A 20,346-nucleotide genomic window follows, 5' to 3' on the forward strand; every position below is an offset into this window, starting at 1 on the left:
ACAATGGTTGAACTAATTTACATTCCCACCAGCAGTGTAGGAGGGTTCCCCTTTCTCCACAACCTTGCCAACATTTGTTGCTGTTTGTCTTTTGGATGGTAGCCATCCTTACTGCTGTGAGGTGATATCTCATTGTGGTTTTAATTTGCATTTCTCTGATAACTAGTGATGTGGAGCATCTTTTCGTGTGTCTGTTGGCCATCTGAATTTCTTCTCTGGAGACCTGTCTGTTCAGCTCCTCTGCCCATTTTTTATTTGGATTATTTGCTTTTTGTTTGTTGAGGTGTGTGAGCTCTTTATATATTTTGGATGTCAAGCCTTTATCAGATCTGTGATTTACTAATATATTCTTCCATACTGTAGGGTACCGTTTTGTTCTATTGATGGTGTCCTTTGCTGTACAGAAGCTTTTCAGCTTGATGTAGTCTCACTTGTTCAATTTTGCTTTTGTTTTCCTTGCCTGGGGAGATATGTTCATGAAGAAGTCGCTAATGTTTATGTCCAAGAGATTTTGGCCTATGTTTTTCTCTAAGAGTTTTATGGTTTCATGACTTACATTCAGGTCTTTGATCCATTTTGAATTTACTTTTGTGTATGGGGTTAGACAGTGATCCAGTTTCATTCTCTTACATGTAGCTGTCCAGTTTTGCCAGCACCATCTGTTGAAGAGACTGTCATTTCCCCACTGTATGTCCATGGCTCCTTTACCAAATATTAATTGGCCATATATGTTTGGGTTAATGTCTGGAGTCTCTAGTCTGTTCCACTGGTCTGTGGCTCTGTTCTTGTGACACTACCAAATTGTCTTGATTACTATGGCTTTATAATAGAGCTTGAACTTGGGGAGTGAGATAACCCCTACTTTATTCTTCTTTCTCAGGATTGCTTTGGATATTCGGGGTCTTTGGTGTTTCCATATGAATTTTTGAACTATTTGTTCCAGTTCATTGAAGAATGCTGTTGGTGATTTGATAGGGATTGCATCGAATTTGTATATTGTTTTGGGCAGGATGGCCATTTTGACGATATTAATTCTTCCTAGCCAGGAGCATGGGATGAGTTTCCATTTGTTAGTGTCCTCTTTAATTTCTCTTAAGAGTGTCTTATAGTTTTCAGGGTATAGGTCTTTCACTTCCCTGGTTAGGTTTATTCCTAGGTATTTTATTCTTTTTGATGCAATTGTGAATGGAATTGTTTCCCTGATTTCTCTTTCTGTTGTTTCATTGTTAGTGTATAGGAAAGCCACAGATTTCTGTTGTTAATTTTGTATCCTGCAACTTTGCTGTATTCTGATATCAGTTCTAGTAGTTTTGGAGCGGAGTCTTTAGGGTTTTTTAATGTGCAATATCATGTCATCTGCAAATAGTGACAGTTTAACTTCTTTACCATTCTGGATTCCTTGTATTTCTTTGTTTTGTCTAATTGCCGTGGCTAGGACCTCCAGTACTATGTTGAATAACAGTGGGGAGAGTGGGCATCCCTGTCTTGTTCCCGATCTCAGAGGAAAAGCTTTCAGCTTCTCGCTGTTCAGTATGATGTTAGCTGTGGGATTATCATATATGGTCTTTATTATGTTGACGTACTTGCCCTCTATACTCATTTTGCTGAGCGGTTTTATCATGAATGGATGTTGAATTTTGTTGAATGCTTTTTCAGCATCTATGGAGATGATCATGTGGTTTTTGTCCTTCTTTTGGATTATGTGGTGGATGATGTTGATGGATTTTAGAATGTTGTACTATTCTTGCATCCCTGGGATGAATCCCACTTGGTCGTGGTGTATGATCCTTTTGAGATATTTTTGAATTCTGTAATATTTTATTGAGTATTTTCGCATCTACATTCATCAGGGATATTGGTTTGTAATTTTCTTTTTTGGTAAGGTCTTTGCCTAGTTTTGGTATTAGGGTGATGTTGGCTTCATAGAATGAGTTTGGGAGTATTCCCTCCTCTTCTATTTTTTGGAAAACTTTAAGGAGAATGGGTATTATGTCTTCTCTGTATGTCTGATAAAATTCTGAGGTAAATCCATCTGGCCCGGGGGTTTTGTTCTTGGGTAGTCTTTTGATTACCGCTTCAATTTCTTTGCTTGTAGTTGGTTTGTTTAACTTTAGTGTTTCTTCTTTGGTCAGTCTTGGAAGGATGTATTTTTCTAGGAAGTTGTCCATTTCTTCTAGGTTTTCCAGCTTGTTAGCATATAGGTTTTCATAGTAGTCTTTAATAATTCTTTGTATTTCTGTGGAGTTGGTCATGATTTTTCCATTCTCGTTTCTGATTCTATTGATATGTGTTGATTCTCTTTTTCTCTTAATAAGTTTGGCTAGAGGCTTATCTATTTTGTTTATTTTCTCAAAGAACCAGCTCTTGGTTTCATTGATTTTTTCTATTGTTTTATTTTTCTCAATTTTATTTATTTCTTCTCTGATCTTTATTTTGTCCCTCCGTCTGCTGGCCTTAGGCCTCATTTGTTCTTCTTTTTCCAGTTTCGATAATTGTGACATTAGACCATTCATTTGGAATTGTTCTTCCTTCTTTAAATATGTCTGGATTGCTATATACTTTCCTCTTAAGACTGCTTTTGCTGCGTCCCACAGAAGTTGGGGCTTTCTGTTGTTGTTGTCATTTGTTTCCATATATTCCTTGATCTCTATTTTAATTTGTTCTTTGATCCATTGACTATTTAGGAGCATGTTGTTAAGCCTCCACGTGTTTGTGAATGTTTTTGTTTTCTTCAATTTATTTCTAGTTTTATAGCTTTGTGGTCTGAAAAGTTGGTTGGTAGAATTTCAAACTTTTTGAATTTACTGAGGCTCTTTTTGTGGCCTAGTATGTGGTCTATTCTGGAGTGTTCCACGTGCACTTGAGAAGAATGTGTATCCTGCTGCTTTTGGATGTAGAGTTCTATAGATGTCTACTAGGTCCATCTGTTCTAGTGTGTTGTTCAGTGCCTCTGTGTCCTTACTTATTTTCTGTCTGGTGGATCTATCCTTTGGGGTGAATGGCATGTTGAAGTCTCCTAAAATGAATGCATTGCATTCTGTTTCCTCCTTTACTTCTGTTAGTATTTGTTTCACATATGCTGGTGCTCCTGTGTTGGGTGCATATATATTTATAATGGTTATATCCTCTTGTTGGACTGAGCCCTTTATCATTATGTAATGTCCTTCTTTATCTCTTGTTACTTTCTTTGTTTTGAAGTCTATTTTGTCTGATTCTAGTACTGCAACACCTGCTTTTTTATCCCTGTTGTTTGCATGAAATATCTTTTTCCATCCCTTGACTTTTAGTCTGTGTATGTCTTTGGGTTTGAGGTGAGTCTCTTGTAAGCAGCATATAGATGGGCCTTGCTTTTTTTTTTATCTATTCTGTTACTCTATGTTTTTTGATTGGTGCATTCAGTCCATTTACATTTAGGGTGACTATTGAAAGATATGTACTTATTGCCATTGTGGGCTTTAGACTCGTGGTTACCAAAGGTTCAAGGTTAGCTTCTTTAGTACCTTACTTTCTAACTTAAGTTGCTTATTGAGCTGTTATAAACACTGTCTCATGATTCTTAATTTCTCTCCCTTCTTATTCCTCCTCCTCCATTCTTTATATGTTGTTTGTTTTATTCTGTGCTCTTTTGTGTTTCCTTTAACTGCTTTTGTGGGTAGTTGATTTTATTTTTTGCCTTTAGTTAGTATTTGGTTGGTCTGCTTTCTTTGCTGTGATTTTATTTTCTCTGGTGACATCTATTTAGCCTTAGGAGTGCTCCCATCTAGAACAGTCCCTCTAAAATACCCTGTAGAGGTGGTTTGTGGGAGGCAAATTCACTCAACTTTTGCTTGTCTGGGAATTGTTTAATTCCTCCTTCATATTTAAATTATAATCGTGCTGGATACAGTATTCTTGGTTTGAGGCCCTTCTGTTTCATTAAATATATCATGCCATTCTGTTCTGGCCTGTAAGGTTTCTGTTGAGAAGTCTGATGTTAGCCTGATGGGTTTTCCTTTGTAGGTGACCTTTTTCCTCTCTCTAGCTGCCTTTAAAACTCTGTACTTGTCCTTGATCTTTGCCATTTTAATTATTATGTGTCTTGGTGTTGTCCTCCTTGGCTCCCTTCTGTTGGGAGTTCTGTGCACTTCTGTGGTCTGATCGATTATTTCCTCCCCCAGTTTCGGGAAGTTTTCAGCAATTATTTCTTCAAAGACACTTTCTATCCCTTTTTCTCTCTCTCTCTTCTTCTGGTACCCCTATAATGCAGATATTGTTCCTTTTGGATTGGTCACCCAGTTCTCTTAATATTGTTTCATTCCTGGAGATCCTTTTATCTCTCTCTGTGGCAGCTTCTATGTGTTCCTGTTCTCTGGTTTCTATTCCATCAATGGCCTCTTGCATCTTATCCATTCTGCTTATAAATCCTTCAAGAGATTGTTTCATTTCTGTAATCTCCCTCTGGACGTCATCCCTTAGCTTTTGCATATTTCTCTGCAGCTCCGTCAGCATGTTTATGAACTTACTTTTAAATTCTTTTTCAGGAAGACTAGTTAGGTCTATCTCCTTCTCAGGGGTTGACTCTGTGATTTTGGTCTGTATCAAATTCTTCTGCCTTTTCATGGTGATAGAGATAGTTTGTGGAGCTGGTGCTTGTGATGGCTGGGAGAATGTCCCCTCTTGCTGGTTTGTGGCCCTCCTCTCCTGGGAGAACAGCAACCCCTAGCAGCTTGTGCTGGGCAGCTGTACGCAGACGGGGTCTCTGATTCATGCCTGGGCTGCTGTGGAGCTGTGCACGGCTGCTGTGGTTGTGGCCGGCCTCAGGCCGCGACTCCATTATGGCGGGGCTGCGCTGGAGGGGGAATGGGCGGAGGCTGTTTGTCACCGTGAGGGGCCTCCAAGTCGTGCTGCTCCCAGGGGGTTAGGGTGCCCGGAGTTCCCCCGGATTCCCAGCTGCTGAGCTGAGTGCGCCGGGATGCTTCTGTCCAGCTGTGGGGTCTCTGTCCCTTTAAGACTTTCAAAAAGCACTCACTTTTCTTTGTCTTGGGTGCGCCAGCCTCGGGGACCCACTCACAGGTCTTACTGTCCTGCTTCCCTAGTTTCCAGCACCCCACGCATGCACTGTGTCTGCGCTCCGGTGCGGATGGCTGGGGCTGGGTGTTTAGCAGTCCTGGGCTTCCTCTCCCTCCCCGATATGACTCCTCTCCTCCCACCCGGAGCTGGGGTGTGGGGCGCTCAGGTCCCACCGGGCCGCGGCTTGTATCTTACCCCCTTTGCAAGGTGCTGGGTTCTCGCAAGTGTGGATGTGGCCTGGATGTTGTCCTGTGTTTTCTGGTCTCTCTTTTAGGGATAGTTGTATTTGTTGTATTTTTAAAAATATATATGGTTTGAGAGGAGATTTCCACTGCTCTACTCATGCTGCCATCTTCGCTCCTCCCTCACCAGAGCAATTTTGGAAAAAGAAAAATTAAGTTGGAGAACTCATATTACCTGAGTTAAAGACTTTCTTTAAAGCTACCCAAATCAATCAGCATTGTATTGACAAAGATCAATTGACAAAAATCAATAGGGCAGAAAGAGTCCCACTCACATATGGCTAATTGATTTTTGACAAAGATGGAAATGCAACTCAATGGAGAAAGGATAATCTTTTCGACAAATTGTTTTGGAACAATTGGTCATCCATATACAAAAATATGAACCTTGACCAAAATCTCACACTTAAAGATTAATTCAAAATGGATCATAGGTATAAATGTATAATGTAAAACTATAACCTGGATTTAGGTGAAGCGTTCTCATAAATGACACCAAGATCAAAATCCATAGAAGGAAAACATGGATATATTGGATTTTATCAAAATTAAAAACATTTACTCTACCAGTGATACTGTTAAGGAGAATGGAAAGACAAGCCACAGATGGGTAGAAAATATTTGCAAACTATATATTTGAACTCTCAGACTCAGCAGTAAGAAAACAAACAAACCCTTAGAGGCAAAAGATTTAAACAGACACACCTCACCAAAGAAGATGTATGGAAGGCAAATGAGTATGTGAAAAAATGCTCACCATCACTAGCCATTAAGGAAATGGATGTTAAAACCACACTGAGATATGTCTAATGCCTATTTTAATAGCTGAAATAAAACAAAATGGACAATATTTCGCCAGTAAGAGTTCAGAGCCTCAATCTGGTAGGCAGTTTGGCAGTCTCATACAAAGTTAAACATATATTTACCATATGACCCAGCAATCCCACTCCTGGACATAAATACACATATATGTAGAGAGTGATAATGTTTTTCAAGACAGTATAATATGTTGTAATCATTCTGGTTTAGGGGTCCTTCCTCAGTGTTTCTATCACTTTATTCTCACTTTGTTTCCAGAACAAAAGAATGTAAGCTGTATCACAAAAGAATGCTGCAATATGAGGCTAGAGAAGAAGCATTAAATGTTCTATCTTTTTCAAATCCATCTGGGTCATCTCTCTCAGGAATGGAGAGTTTAGCCCACCTGCATGGGATTTATTTGTACTATCTTGTATTTCCTATTTTTTTTGTCAGTTTTTCATTTTTTTCTCCCTTGCTGCTTTTTAAAAATTCCACCTTTTTTCCTTACTATTTCTTACATAGTCTGTTGTTGTTTGGTTGGTTTTGTTTCCAGCATTAAGATATAATTGACATATAGCATTGTGTAAGTTTAGGTAGGTATACTTATATATTGCAAAATGTTCACTACCATAGTGTTAGATAACAGCTCTGCATCAGGTCATATAATTACCATTTCTTTTCTGTGGTGAGGACATTTCAGATCTATTCTCTTATCAACTTTCAAGTATATTATACAGTAGTGTTAACTGTAGTCACCATGCTATACATTAGATTCCCAGAACTTATTCACCTTATAACTGGAAGTTTGTATGTACAATTTGATCAACATGTTGCCATTTCCCCCTCTCCCCCAGTCCCTGGTAACCATCATTCTACTCTGATGGTTTCTATGAGCTCACCTCTTTTAGATTACATATAAGTGGAATCATATAGTATTTTCTCTGACTTCTTTTACCGATGATCACATTTCCCTAATGATTAGTGACGTTGAGTCAATTTTCATGTAACTATCGACCATTTGTATGTCTTCTTTGGAAAAATGTCTATCACTTCCTCTGCTTATTTTTTAAATCAGGTGTTTTTTTTTTGTTATTGACTTGCATGAGTTTTTTATGTTTTGTGGTTTCATATGAATAGTCACGTTTTCCATCAGCATTTACCAAACAGTTAATTCTTCCTGCTACTGGTATGAAATGCTGCCTTTATCATATATTAAATTTGCATTTATGCCTGTGTCTGTTTCTGGACTCTATACCCTACTGGACATACTCATCTATACCTGCATTAAGATCACACTTGTAATTACAATAGCCTTATAATATCTTTTAATACTTTGTAGGACAAGATACTTTGATTCTCGATTAGTTGCACTAAGCTGGTGTCTGAACATTGCCTAGTGAATTTGTGGACCACCATCTCACAGAGCAGACAAATGTTATTGAGTGGATGGATGGATAGATGTATGGGAGAGGCTTTCAGAAACAATTCCCTTAGTAGACTGAAGTCAATGTTACTTTTACTTAGCTTTTTATTTATAAATAATTTCAAACTTACAGAAATGCCACAAGAATAGTACCAAGAACTCCCATATGCCCTTTACCCAGATTCACTAATTTTTAACATTTTGCAACATTTGCTGTATCATTCTCTCTTCTCTTACATACTTTGATTACTTATTCTCCATTTAAGAATAGGTTGTAGACATCATACCCCTTTATCTCTTAATACTTCATTGTGTATTTCCTATGAATAAAAATATTCTTACATAACCAAAGTGGAGTTATGAAATCAAAGAATTAATATTGCTACAATACATTTATCTAATTGGCAGCCAATATTCCAATTATATCAATCAATGCTATATTTTGTAGCATTTTATCCCTCCAGTTGAGGGTCCAGTCTGAGATCCTGCACTGGGTCTAGTTGTCCTGCTTCTTTATAATCTGTTTCCTTGAATGTAGAACATTAGTAGCTGTTGGTTAAGGGCCTTTTTTTCTGGTTTCTCCTCTGTGTAGTTACTATTTTTCCTCTTGCAACTAACAAGCATTTACAGAGAGATATTTTGGGAACATGCAAATGCCCTGCTTGTCATTAAACTGTATAGCATCCAAATCCATTCTTTACCATGATATTTCATGACTCTCCTCACTTTGGGACTGGGACCTAACTGATCAAGTATTAACAATCTACTTTGGAAGGTATAATGCTGTCTCTTCTTGGGAATAATGTAATGTGTATAACAATCATTTCTAATCATATTATGACAATCCAAAATAATATATCTGGGTGCTGCTAAAACCTCTTGTTTCCCATTTCTTTTGCAGGCATCAATGGCTATGTTTTTGATAGCTTGCAGCTGTCAGTTTGTTTGCATGAGGTGGCCTACTGGTACATTCTAAGTGCTGGGGCACAAACTGACTTCCTCTCTGTCTTCTTCTCTGGATATACCTTCAAACACAAAATGGTCTATGAAGACACACTTACCCTATTCCCTTTCTCAGGAGAAACTGTCTTCATGTCAATGGAAAACCCAGGTTAGGTATTTGTATTTTTCTTTTACTAACAACAGTTATTATTTCAGTAGGCATTCATATGCTCTTTTGCCCACTAGCTCACAATTGGGCAGATACTAAATGGTTCAAGTGATTTTTGTAATTGCAAAGTATTTTAATGGCAGTACTACATCATATATTTAACTTAAAAGTCTTTGCTTTAAAAAGTGCCTTCATTTGCCATGGGCCACATGTAGTAATCTCCCTTTGCACACATACCTTCGGGCTGAATGTGATGAGTGCCAGTTTCTCATCTTCCCATTCCTTTGATAAGCACTGCAAGGCTTTTGGGAGTACCAGCCCTGTGATGAGGAGGAACACTGACCTGGCCGAAATCCAACGCAGGTTGTTGCTCCATTCGTACAGCTTAGTAACAACTATGGGCCACTCCATGCTCCTGGTCCAGGCCACCCCCACCAGCTGCAGGGAGAAGCATATAAAACAACCCTCAGATTGCAGTTCTCATTTTACATTTATGGGTTTTCTGGAGAAAAATACCCATCGGGAAATTTCTGGGGAATGAAAATCAATCCCATCATATATGAACATATATTCACCTTCATACCCAGGAACTTACCTTACTACAAGGGATGTGTTTTTGTGGGGAGTGAAAAAGAACTTCATAGAACTCCAGTAGCACCTCTGAAAGTATCTTATTTATTTATGTTTATGCCTTTGTTTTTCTGTTTTCCAACTAAGTTGCAAGCTGTCTGAGGACAGAGACCTTGTTTATCTTGTTTGTCACTGTATCTCCAATGTTTACAGTGCCTGACTTATAATAGGTACTTAGTAAATATTTTTTCAACAAATGAATGAACTAAATGTGTGCAAAACTGATTATAAAATGATAGGTATAATATGGTTGTAATTGCCTAAACCAAAGAGAGAAAATTGTGTGCGTGTGTATGTGCACAGAAAAAAATATTTAAAATACAAATATTTTGAGAAGCTTTTAAATGGCTTTGGTGCCCACTTAAATTCTAAAGACAAATTAAAACTCTGCTTTTTGTGTTTTGAGGGAAAAAATTTTAATGTAATATCATTTATTACAAAGCCGAAGCTAAATAAACCCTTTGAGATTTCCTGTGTTTGCTGTGATAAAGTGATCCCTTTTACTTGTTCATTTTATTCAGGTTAAATTCACATAACATAAAATTTATCATTTTGAACATTTAAAGTATACAATTCAATGGCAACCATCGCTACTATCTAATTCCAGAATATTTTCATCAGCCCAGAAAGAAACCATTTACCATTAAGAAGTCCCTCCCTATTCCCCACTCCCCTAACCCCTGGCAAACACTATGGATTTGCATCTGTGGGCTATTCCATATAAATAGAACAACATTTGCCCTTTTGTGTCTGGCATGCTTTCAAGGCCCATCCATTGAAGTTTGTTGTCAGTACATGATTCTTTTTAGACTATACGGTTCACTTTACACTCTGCTTTAGCCACATACCACCACAAAAGAAAACACTACGGTGGTACTCACATTGCAATATATAAATATATTGAGCCAACACATTGTACATTTAAAGCTAGAAAATGATATCTGTCAATCAAATCACAATTAAGGAGAAGAAACTGTAGTCAGCAGGTCACCCTTTTTTAGTAAATAAAATTTATTTGAACACACACAAAAGAATATAGTTAATTTTGGGGAACCAGCCCAGACTGGAATAGGAGGAAACATGGGTCCAGGAAGTCAGTCTCTAAGCAGAAAAGAATATGTTTTATGATGGAACTCTTGAAAAAGATAGGATAACTAAAGGGAAAATATTATAAGAAGAATAGGAGAACAATTACAAGGTCCAGTTAAACAATTTATAAAAATAAGAACTGTAATCCTATTTGGTTGCACAGTGAACATTATATAGTCCTAATAATGTGATTTCACTAAAAGTAGGGACATGGCTATATCATAAATTTGGGGATTGGAAGCCCAATTATATAGGGGTTGAAAAAAACCTGAAACTTAGTATTTGCAGACAATTTGATTGCATGCATAGAAAATCTTATGGGAATGTATAAAATAACTGTCAAATCTTATAAGTGAATTTAGCAAGATTGTAAGATACAAGGTCCAGTTATCAACTTGGGACTTTTCTTCACCCTCCTTCAGGATAAGTACCTGGCTCCTGGTTCCCATGTTGTAGAAAGCATTATCTAATTATTTTCCAGGAATGGCTGCATTAGAGGTAGATTTTCTGAATCCTTTATGTTAGAAAATGTCTTTATTCTAATTTCCCATTTGGCTGATTATTTGGTTGCACATAGAGTACAGTGTGCATCAATTCCAAAATGGAAAGGAAATAGCAACCTTTCCATGGGCATAGAAACCATTATCTGACAGGGCTCTGTGGAAATATACTTTGGGGAAAGTTTTCCCTTTGAAGAAAGGGAAAATTAAGATTTTGCTTGCAAATATTGTGTGAGATAATGAGGCTCTTGAGGTACCTTATGGGTAGCTTGGTAAAGGTGTCGTTTTTTCACATATGCTTATGAATCTACTTTACTGCTATGAAATTCCTTCATTTGAATAATCCTGTCCATAGTAGAACTTAATATTGCTAGCACTATGATGAAATTTTACATTATGAGTATCCTTAACCTAAGTCCTGCTCCTCTGTGCTTACTCATCTTGCAAATTGATGACAGTGGGTGCTGGGCATTGTGTTATATGATTTGAATGCATTATATGATGGGGTAGATACTATTAACCTCATTTACTAATTAGAAAACTGGAGCTCAGAGAGCTCAATCAACTTGCTCAAAGTCACACAGCTGGTAAATGGTAGAGCTAGGATTTGAACCCAGGTAATCTAACTCTACAACCTGTGCCATTAGGTTATTTAGCAATAACAGTTAACCTATATAAACTGCCCTGAATTAAGTTACTGTCATCATCAAAGAGTTCTGTGTGACTAGTAAGACTCTCTGCTATTGTGCATGTTAATTGCATTTCTCCCTTTTTATCCCATTATCTGTTTAATTTTAATCACAGCCCTTTATTGTGGTTATAAACAGATATACCATAACAGCAGCAATTCAAAACTCACTTTTACTCCCATTGCTGGGCTACTATTACAGGTGTCAGGGATTTGGCCCAATAACCTGCCTAGTATTTTTTCATTTACCTGGGAATGGAAGAGAGCCTCTAACACAGAACTTGCCTGGGACCTGGGTCATGAGTAACCAGAGTCTTATTCTTCCTCATCTCCAGGTCTGTGGGTTCTGGGGTGCCACAACTCGGACTTTCGGAACAGAGGCATGACAGCTTTACTGAAGGTTTCTAGTTGTAACAGGAACACTGGTGATTATTATGAGGACACATATGAAGATATTCCAACCTCTCTGCTGGATGAAGACAATGCCATTGAACCCAGAAGCTTCTCTCAGAATTTAAAACACCCTGACACTAGGCAAAAGCAATTAAAAGCCACCACGACTCCAGAAAATGACATACAGAAGATTGACCCTCAGTCTGGAGAGAAAACACAACTGCTTAAAGTACAAAGTGTCTCCTCTAGTGGTTTGCTGATGCTCTTGGGACAGAATTCTACTCCACATGGATTATCCTTATCTGATCTGCAAGCCACATATAAGGCTGACAATCCTTTACCTGGAGCAATAGAACGAAGCAAGACCCCATCTGAAGTGGCACACTTCAGACCAGAGCTCCGTCATGGTGAGGACAGAGTATTTACTCCTGAGCCAGAGGTGCAACTAAGATTAAATGAGAATCTGGGGACAACTACAACAGTAGAGTTGAATAAACTTGATTTAAAATTTTCTAGTTCATCAAACAATCTGACAATTCCATCAGACAAGATTGCAGCAGGTACTGAAAAGATGATAGGTTCCTTAGGATCCTCAAATATGGCAGCTCATTTTAGTAGTCAGTCAGGCATCACTGTATTTGACAAGAATTCATCTAATCTTATTGGGTCTGGTGTACCTTTGGGTTCAAGTAAAGGGGATAATGATTCCAAGTTGTTAGATGCAGCTTTAATGAATAGTCAGGAAATCTCACTGGGAGAAAATGTGTTATCAGTGAAGAGTGATAGGTTATTTAAAGAGGAAAGAGTTCATGGGTCTGTTTCATCTACCAAAGATAATGCTTTATTCAAAGTTAATATCTCTTTGGTAAAGACAAACAAGGCACCAATTCACTCAACAACTAATAGGAAGACTTACACTGATGGCCCAACATTATTGATTGAGACCAGTACATCAGTCTGGCAAGATTTTGTATTAGAAAGTAATACTGAGATTGAAGAAGTGACTTCTTTGATTTCCAATGAAACATTTCTGGACAGTACTACAGCTTTGGGGCTTAATTATGTGTCAAATAAAACTACTTCATCAAAAAATATGGAAATGGTCCGCCAAAAAAAAATGGGTGCAGAAAATCCAGATATATCATTCTTCAAGATGCTATTCTTGCCAGATTCAGAAAAATGGATAAAAAAGACCTATGACAAAAACTCCTTAAGCTCTGGGCAAAGGTCCAATCCAAAGCAATTAACACCTTTAGGATCAGAAAAATCTGTGAAAAATGAGAATTTCTTGTCAGAGATGAGTAAGGTGGTAGTAGGAGAGGATGAATTTACAAAGGGCACAGGACTCAAAAAGATGATTTTTCCAAACAGCAAGGGCATATTTCTTACTGATTTGGCTAATGTCCAAGAAAATCACACACACAGTCAAGAAAAAATATCCCAGGAAGAAATAGAAAGGAAGGAAAAATTAATCCGAGAGACTGTAGTTTTGCCTCAGGTGTATACAGTGACTGGCACTAAGAACTTCCTGAAAAACCTTTTCTTACTAACCACTAAGCAATATGTAGAAGGTTTAGATGAAGGAACATATACTCCGATACTTCAAGATACCAGATCATTAAATAATTCAGCAAACCAAAAAGGGGCTGGAAGTTTGTACTCTCAAAAGCTATCAAAACTGATCTCAAAACGCCACCAGAGGGACATAACCCTTCCTACTCTTCAGCCAGAGGAAGACAAAATTGACTATGATGATATTTTCTCAAATGAAACAAAGAGAGAAGATTTTGACATTTATGGTGAGGATGAAAATCAGGAACCCCGCAGTTTTCAAAAGAGAACACGACACTATTTTATTGCTGCCGTGGAGCGGCTCTGGGACTATGGGCGGAGTAGCCCCCCTCCCGCACTGAGAAACAGGTATGGGTACATTGTTTATTCTGTGATCTTTGACTTTACCAGGTCCCCAAACAAGAGAAAAGGCACAGCCAATCTGCAGGCAGATGGCAAAGATGTTTCCAGGCAGAAGGAACAGGAAATGCAAAAGCTCTGAAAATGGAACACGTTTAGCATATTTGAGGAACAAAAAAGGACCAGCATGACTGGAGTACAGGGAAGAACAGGGTCGGGGTGGGTTGTGGCACATGAGGTGGTAGAGATAATATAGGTCCTAGAGGAAGGGGACTGACAATTACTCATTGTCACTTTCCAACCTTGCTTTCTACCTCAAGTGAGCCCTTATTCCTGCATGACAACCACAGGATATTTCTCCAGTCCAGCTTTCCCACTCTCCTAGACCTCTGTCTTCCATTCTCTGCTTGCTCCTTAAATCTCTAACACATTTTGCTCATTCACCCACACCCCTTCTCACTCTTAGCTGATGCTGTACAGTGAACCTCCACAGACTACCAGTCCTACATTTATCAACATCTGTACCCATATACTGTCTTCATGCTTATGACAATAAATGGACTGTCTGTGCTCCTAAGGCCAGTCTCTCTAGTTTTACAGTTGATCCCATCCTTTCTCCCCCTCATAAAGAATGTTGCTTCAGAAATTTCCTCCTCGTCAGTTTCTCCCTCTCCACTGTTAATCTCACCAGCATCAATGCTGTTGTTTCTCCTCTTAAAACATTTTCAGAAAATATTTTCAAATTATTTTCTGTACTTACTGTCTTTACTTCTTTTTATTCTTTCTTTAAGACACTCCAGAGAGGCTTTTATTTCCATTATTCCATAAACATTACATTTTCAAGGTCACTGATGATCTTTACTAATTCTCAATCCTCATCTTAGTTGAACTCTCAGTAGTATTTGATAGTTGGTTACCCCATCCTTCATACATTTTCTCACGTGGTCTCTGATGCCATTTTCTCTTCATTTTTCTACTAAACTCGCTGTCAGTCTTTCTCTTTCAACTTTGCTGATTCTTCATCTCTCTAGCCTTTAAATGTTAGAGCGCTCTGGGTATGAATCCTCAGCAATCTCCTCTTTTCTGTTTATGCTCACTCTTGTGATGATCTCATCTACTTCATGGTTTTAGGTATTATCTATGCAGACAATTTCCAGCTATGTATCTCTGTCTCAAATCTCTCCCTTGAACTTGAGGCTCACATATCAACTCCCTACCTTAACATGTACAAAAGTAAACTATTAATTTCTACCCCTTCTCAAAAGCTGCTGTTTTACCACCTTCTCCATGGCAGCCAATGACCATTCCTTCCTTTCAGCTATTCTGACTCCAAACCTTGAAGTTATTCCTAACTCCCCTTTTTTCCTGACAGCCACATCTCATCCATGCAAGAATCCTGTTGGCTATAACTTCAAAAGGTAGTCAGAATTTGATTATAGACAGAGTATTAGATAAGATGAAAATGTACTGAAATGGGAAATTGGAGATGGTTGACTAGGAAGAAATGACAGGTTACAAAACAAGAGAAGACATTTAATAAAACGTTACTCTATATGCTGCAAAGTTTTTAATTTTTTTTTTTAATAATTATTTTTATTGAAGGGTAGTTGACGCACAGTATTACATTACATTAGTTTCAAGTGTACAACACAGTGATAAAACATTTATATACATAATTCTAGGTTCCAGCTATCACCCTACCAAGCTGTTACAATATCTTGACTATATTCCTTCTGCTATACATTACATCCCGGTTACTTATTTACTTTACCATTGGAAGTCTGTCCTTTTTTATTTATTTATTATTTATTTATTTATTTATTTTTGTGAGGGCATCTCTCATATTTATTGATCAAATGGTTGTTAACGACAATAAAATTCTGTATAGGGGAGTCAATGCTCAATGCACAATCATTAATACACCCCAAGCCTAATTTTCGTCAGTCTCCAATCTTCTAAGGCATAACAAACAAGTTCTTACATGTAGAACAAATTCTTACATATTGAATAAGTTACATAGTGAACAGTACAAGGGCCGTCATCACAGAAACTTTCGGTTTTGCTCATGCATTATGAACTATAAACAGTCAGTTCAAATATGAATACTCATTTGGTTTTTATACTTGATTTATATGTGGATACCACATTTCTCTCTTTATCATTATTATTTTTAATAAAATGCTGAAGTGGTAGGTAGATACCAGATAAAGGTAGAAAACATAGTTTAGTGTTGTAAGAGAGCAAATGTAGATGATCAGGTGTGTGCCTGTAGACTATGTGTTAATCCAAGCTAGACCAGGGCAATAAACATCCACGTATGCAGAAGATTTCTCTCAGAACAGGGGGGGTGAGGTTCTAAGCCTCACCTCTGTTGATCCCCAATTTCTCACCTGATGGCCCCCCTGCGACTGTGCCTGTCTTAGGTTGTTCCTCCCTTGAGGAATCTTACCCGTCTCTGGCTAACCAGTCATCTTCCGGGGCCATACAGGGAAATGTGAAGTTGGTAAGTGAGAGAGAAGCCTTATTGTTTGAAAAGGTTAGCTTTTTACTTCTTTGCATATTTATGCCCTGTGGCTTCTATGCCCAGCATTTGTCTTGAGGTATCTTTACCACTTGGAAGAATTATGATACTCGGTAAATTTGATATGAGGCACGAATTCTATTTAAGGGTTGTAATTAGGAAGGAAGAAGAAAAGCTATAGAAGTAGCAGGCGGAAGAAAACATGGGAAGATTGATGATTTCTTTGACATATCTTCTTGTAGAGTAACTTCAGCATGTATAGGTTTTAAGCTACTACTTAAATTGTGCACACACATTAACATAATAGGAGTATAGTTACATAACCAAAGCATACCTGTAATTACCAGCCATTTCCAGTGAAACCAAGAAAACCAGTTAGGCACCTTAGGCATTTGTGAAAACTTATCTACGATATGGTGGATATTGTCCAACTGAACTTGAACAGTCTGAGAGAAATCAGACAAATTAAAACAACCCATTCCTGGGGAATGTTCACATCCCTTATGTTCTTTTAACAGTAAATAGTCTGTAGTTGTAAGATTTTGGAGCGCTACAATTTGCACTTCTCCTAATTCTTGGTTGAGTTCCAACAGTATAGATCCAGTCCAATTTGTTGTTTTACTGTATGCACAGGCCAGCTTAGATATCTCCTTCCTCATTCCCATGGCAAGTCCAGGAGCTGGTGGGATGAGTGCATCTACAGCTGTAGCAGTGCATGGATCTTTGTTGGGGTTTTTTGATGATCATCTTCTGTCATGAGTCTTCCCGAGAGTGCTGATGTTGGAAGTTCTCTTTCATATCGTATCTTAGTTCATTTTCGGGGTAGCCCAATTAGGCTTTGATCTTCTGTATAGACGCAAAAAGTTTTTAATTTTTAAAAGTGTTTTTTGTTTATATTTTCAAACTTTCTACAATGCATAGATACTGCTTCTATAATAACAAAAACGTATTAAAATAATAAAATCAAGTCTATACATACACACACAGACATACACAATCCAGCTACTTCTCTCTACTTCAGTGGCTACCATCCTGATCTAAACCATCATCACGTCTCAGCCAAATTACTGTAACAGCTTCTTAACCAGCCTTCCAGCTTCTAGCCTCGCCCTCATGCAGTTTTTTCCCAACATAACAGCTAAAATAATATTTCAAATTGAAATTCTGATTATTGTTCTCAGCTCCAAACCCTCCAATGGATTTTCATCTCACTCTGAGTGAATTTCAAAGCTATCACCATGGCCTTCAAGTCTCTATCAGATTTGACCCTCCGAAACCTCTCTTCCCTCATCTCCAGCATCATTTCCCAGTCACTCTGCTTTAGCCATGCTGGCATCATTGCTCTTCCTCAAATGGAACAAGTCTTCACTATGTCTACGCCTCCTGCACTTTCTGTTCTCTGCTTGGAATTCTCTTCCCTTGATATCCTAATGTTAGTTCTCTGACTTCCTTCAGGTTACTTCTCAAATTTGATTTTATCACTGATGCTTTCCCTAGCACCTGAAATATTATTCATTTTTGTTTATCATCTATCTTCTCCAACAAGAAGGTAAGCTCACTGAGAGCATGAAATGTGAAGGTGTGTTCGGTGGTTTATCTCCAGAACCCTGAACAGTTCTTGGCATGTGATAGAAGCAAAAATATCTGTTGTATGAATTAGTAAATGATGGATGTAGGGAGGTGAGGTCTTTCATGTATGTCCAAACTCCAGGGATTACCAATTAAAAGGAGTTGTGTAACACAGTTTCCACGAGCAAGAGTGGAGACCACGAGACCAGTTAGGATGGGTGGGAAGGGAGGGACAAGGGGGAAAACGGGGCATTACGATTAGCACACATAATGTAGGGGGACATGGGGAGGGCTGTACAACAAAGAGAAGACAAATCCTACCAATTGCAACAACATGGATGGAGCTGGAGTATATTATGCTCAGTGAACTAAGCCAGGTGGAGGACAAGTACCAAATGACTTCCCTCATTTGTGGAGTATAACAATGAAGCAAAACTGAAGGAACAAAACAGCAGCAGAGGCACAGACTCCAAGAAGGGACAAGCGGTTACCAAAGGGGGTGGGTGGGGAGGGAGGGAGAAGGGGATTGAAGGGCATTATGATTGGCACACATGGTGTGGGAGTGTCACAGGGAACACACTGTAGCACAGAGAAGACAAGTAGTGACTCTGTGGCATTTTACTATGCTGATGGACAATGACTTCAATGGGGTAATGGGCAGAGACTTGATAATATGGGTGAATGTAGTAACCACAATGTTTTTCATGTGAAACCTTCATAAGAATGTATATCAATGATAACTTAATTAAAAATAAAAGAAATTTAGCTGCAATCTCAGCACAGCAGCATTCATGCCAATTTCTGGTTGGAAAGGTGACAACATGCTGGAACTGAGTACTAATATGTCTTGGTTCAAAGGATGAAAACTCACCCATAAAGATGGCAATGCCAGTGGAACCACATTACCTGAAGCTCTGGATTGCATCCTGCCACCAATTTATCCATCTATAAATCCTTGAGTCTGCTCCTTCAAGGTGTTTAAATCGATAGTATTGTTACTCTCCTGGGCTGCATGGAGATTGTTGTTCTCAAACTTGGCATGGTGGTCATATCTTTGCTCCAATTAACATTACAACTGAAGTCAATACTTTCTTGGTGGCCATTGCTGAAATGTCTTAAGGGCTGAGGGAACAAAAACTTTCTAAGTTCTCTGTCAAAAGTCTGGGAGGGCCATGCCTGAGAGACCAGACCAGCTGAGTGGCACCAAAATTGCAAACAGCCCTGACAAAGTGTAAAACGATTGAATTGAGGTGGTCAACCCTTCACCCTTTCTGCCTAACAGAAGGGGCCATGAACTCTGTAAGAAAATAACATCAAAAACCAACATAGCTTTTTTAAAAATCATTAATCTACAATTACATGAAGAACATTATGTTTACTAGGCTCACCCCTTCACCAAGTCCCCCCCACAAACCCCATTACAGTCACTGTCCATCTTCATAGTAAGATGCTGTAGAGCCACTACTTGTCTTCTCTGTGTTGCACAGCTCTCCCTGTGCCCCCGCCCCCACTATATGTGCTAATCGTAATGCCCCCTTTCTCTTTTCCTGCCCTTATCCCTCCCTTCCACCCATCCTCCCCAGTCCCTTTCCCTTTGGTAACTGTTAGTCCATTCTTGGGTTCTGCGATTCTGCTGCTGTTTTGTTCCTTCAGTTTTTCTTTGTTCTTATACTCCACATATGAGTGAAATCATTTGGTATTTGATTTTCTCCACCTGGCTTATTTCACTGAGCATAATATCCTCTAGCTCCATCCATGTTGTTGCAAATGATACGATTTGTTTTCTTCTTATGGCTGAATAATATTCCATTGTGTATATGTACCACATCTTCTTTATCCATTCATCTACTGATGGACACTTAGGTTGCTTCCATTTCTTGGCTACTGTAAATAGTGCTGCGATAAACATAGGGGTGCATCTGTCTTTTTCAAACTAGGCTGCCGCATTCTTAGGGTAAATTCCTAAAAGTGGAATTTCTGGGTCAAATGGTATTTCTATTTTGAGCTTTTTGAGGAACCTCCATACTGCTTTCCATAGTGGTTGAACTACTTTACATTCCCACCAGCAGTGTAGGAGGGTTCCCCTGTCTCCACAACCTCGCCAACATGTGTTGTCATTTGTCTTTTGGATGGTAGCCATCCTTACTGGTGTGAGGTGATATCTCATTGTGGTTTTGATTTGCATTTCTCTGAAGACAAGTGATGTGGAGCATCTTTTCATGTGTCTGTTGGCCATCTGAATTTCTTCTTTAGAGACCTGTCTGTTCAGCTCCTCTGCCCATTTTTTAATTGTATTATTTGCTTTTTGTTTGTTGAGGTGTGTGAGCTCTTTGTATATTTTGGATGTCAACCCTTTATCGGATATGTCATTTATGAATATATTCTCCCATACTGTAGGCTACCTTTTTGTTTTATTGAT

At 38.5% G+C, this 20,346-nt stretch overlaps 1 protein-coding gene across 4 annotated transcripts in view; it reads left to right on the top strand.

Annotated features, from left to right (window-relative positions):
- F8 (coagulation factor VIII) overlaps positions 1-20,346 on the top strand; it is a 141,594-nt gene that overhangs the window by 70,299 nt on the left and 50,949 nt on the right. For 3 of the 4 annotated variants that reach the window (XM_036923550.2, XM_036923551.2, XM_057495978.1), the window contains 2 exons: positions 8,417-8,626; positions 11,869-13,846. In XM_036923550.2, coding sequence (XP_036779445.2) covers positions 8,417-8,626; positions 11,869-13,846 — 2,188 coding nt within the window. The remainder of the gene's footprint in view (positions 1-8,416; positions 8,627-11,868; positions 13,847-20,346) is intronic. The other variant, XM_036923552.2, reaches the window with a different exon arrangement.

Source organism: Manis pentadactyla, chromosome X (genome assembly GCF_030020395.1).
Source record: "Manis pentadactyla isolate mManPen7 chromosome X, mManPen7.hap1, whole genome shotgun sequence".
NCBI lineage: Eukaryota > Metazoa > Chordata > Mammalia > Pholidota > Manidae > Manis > Manis pentadactyla.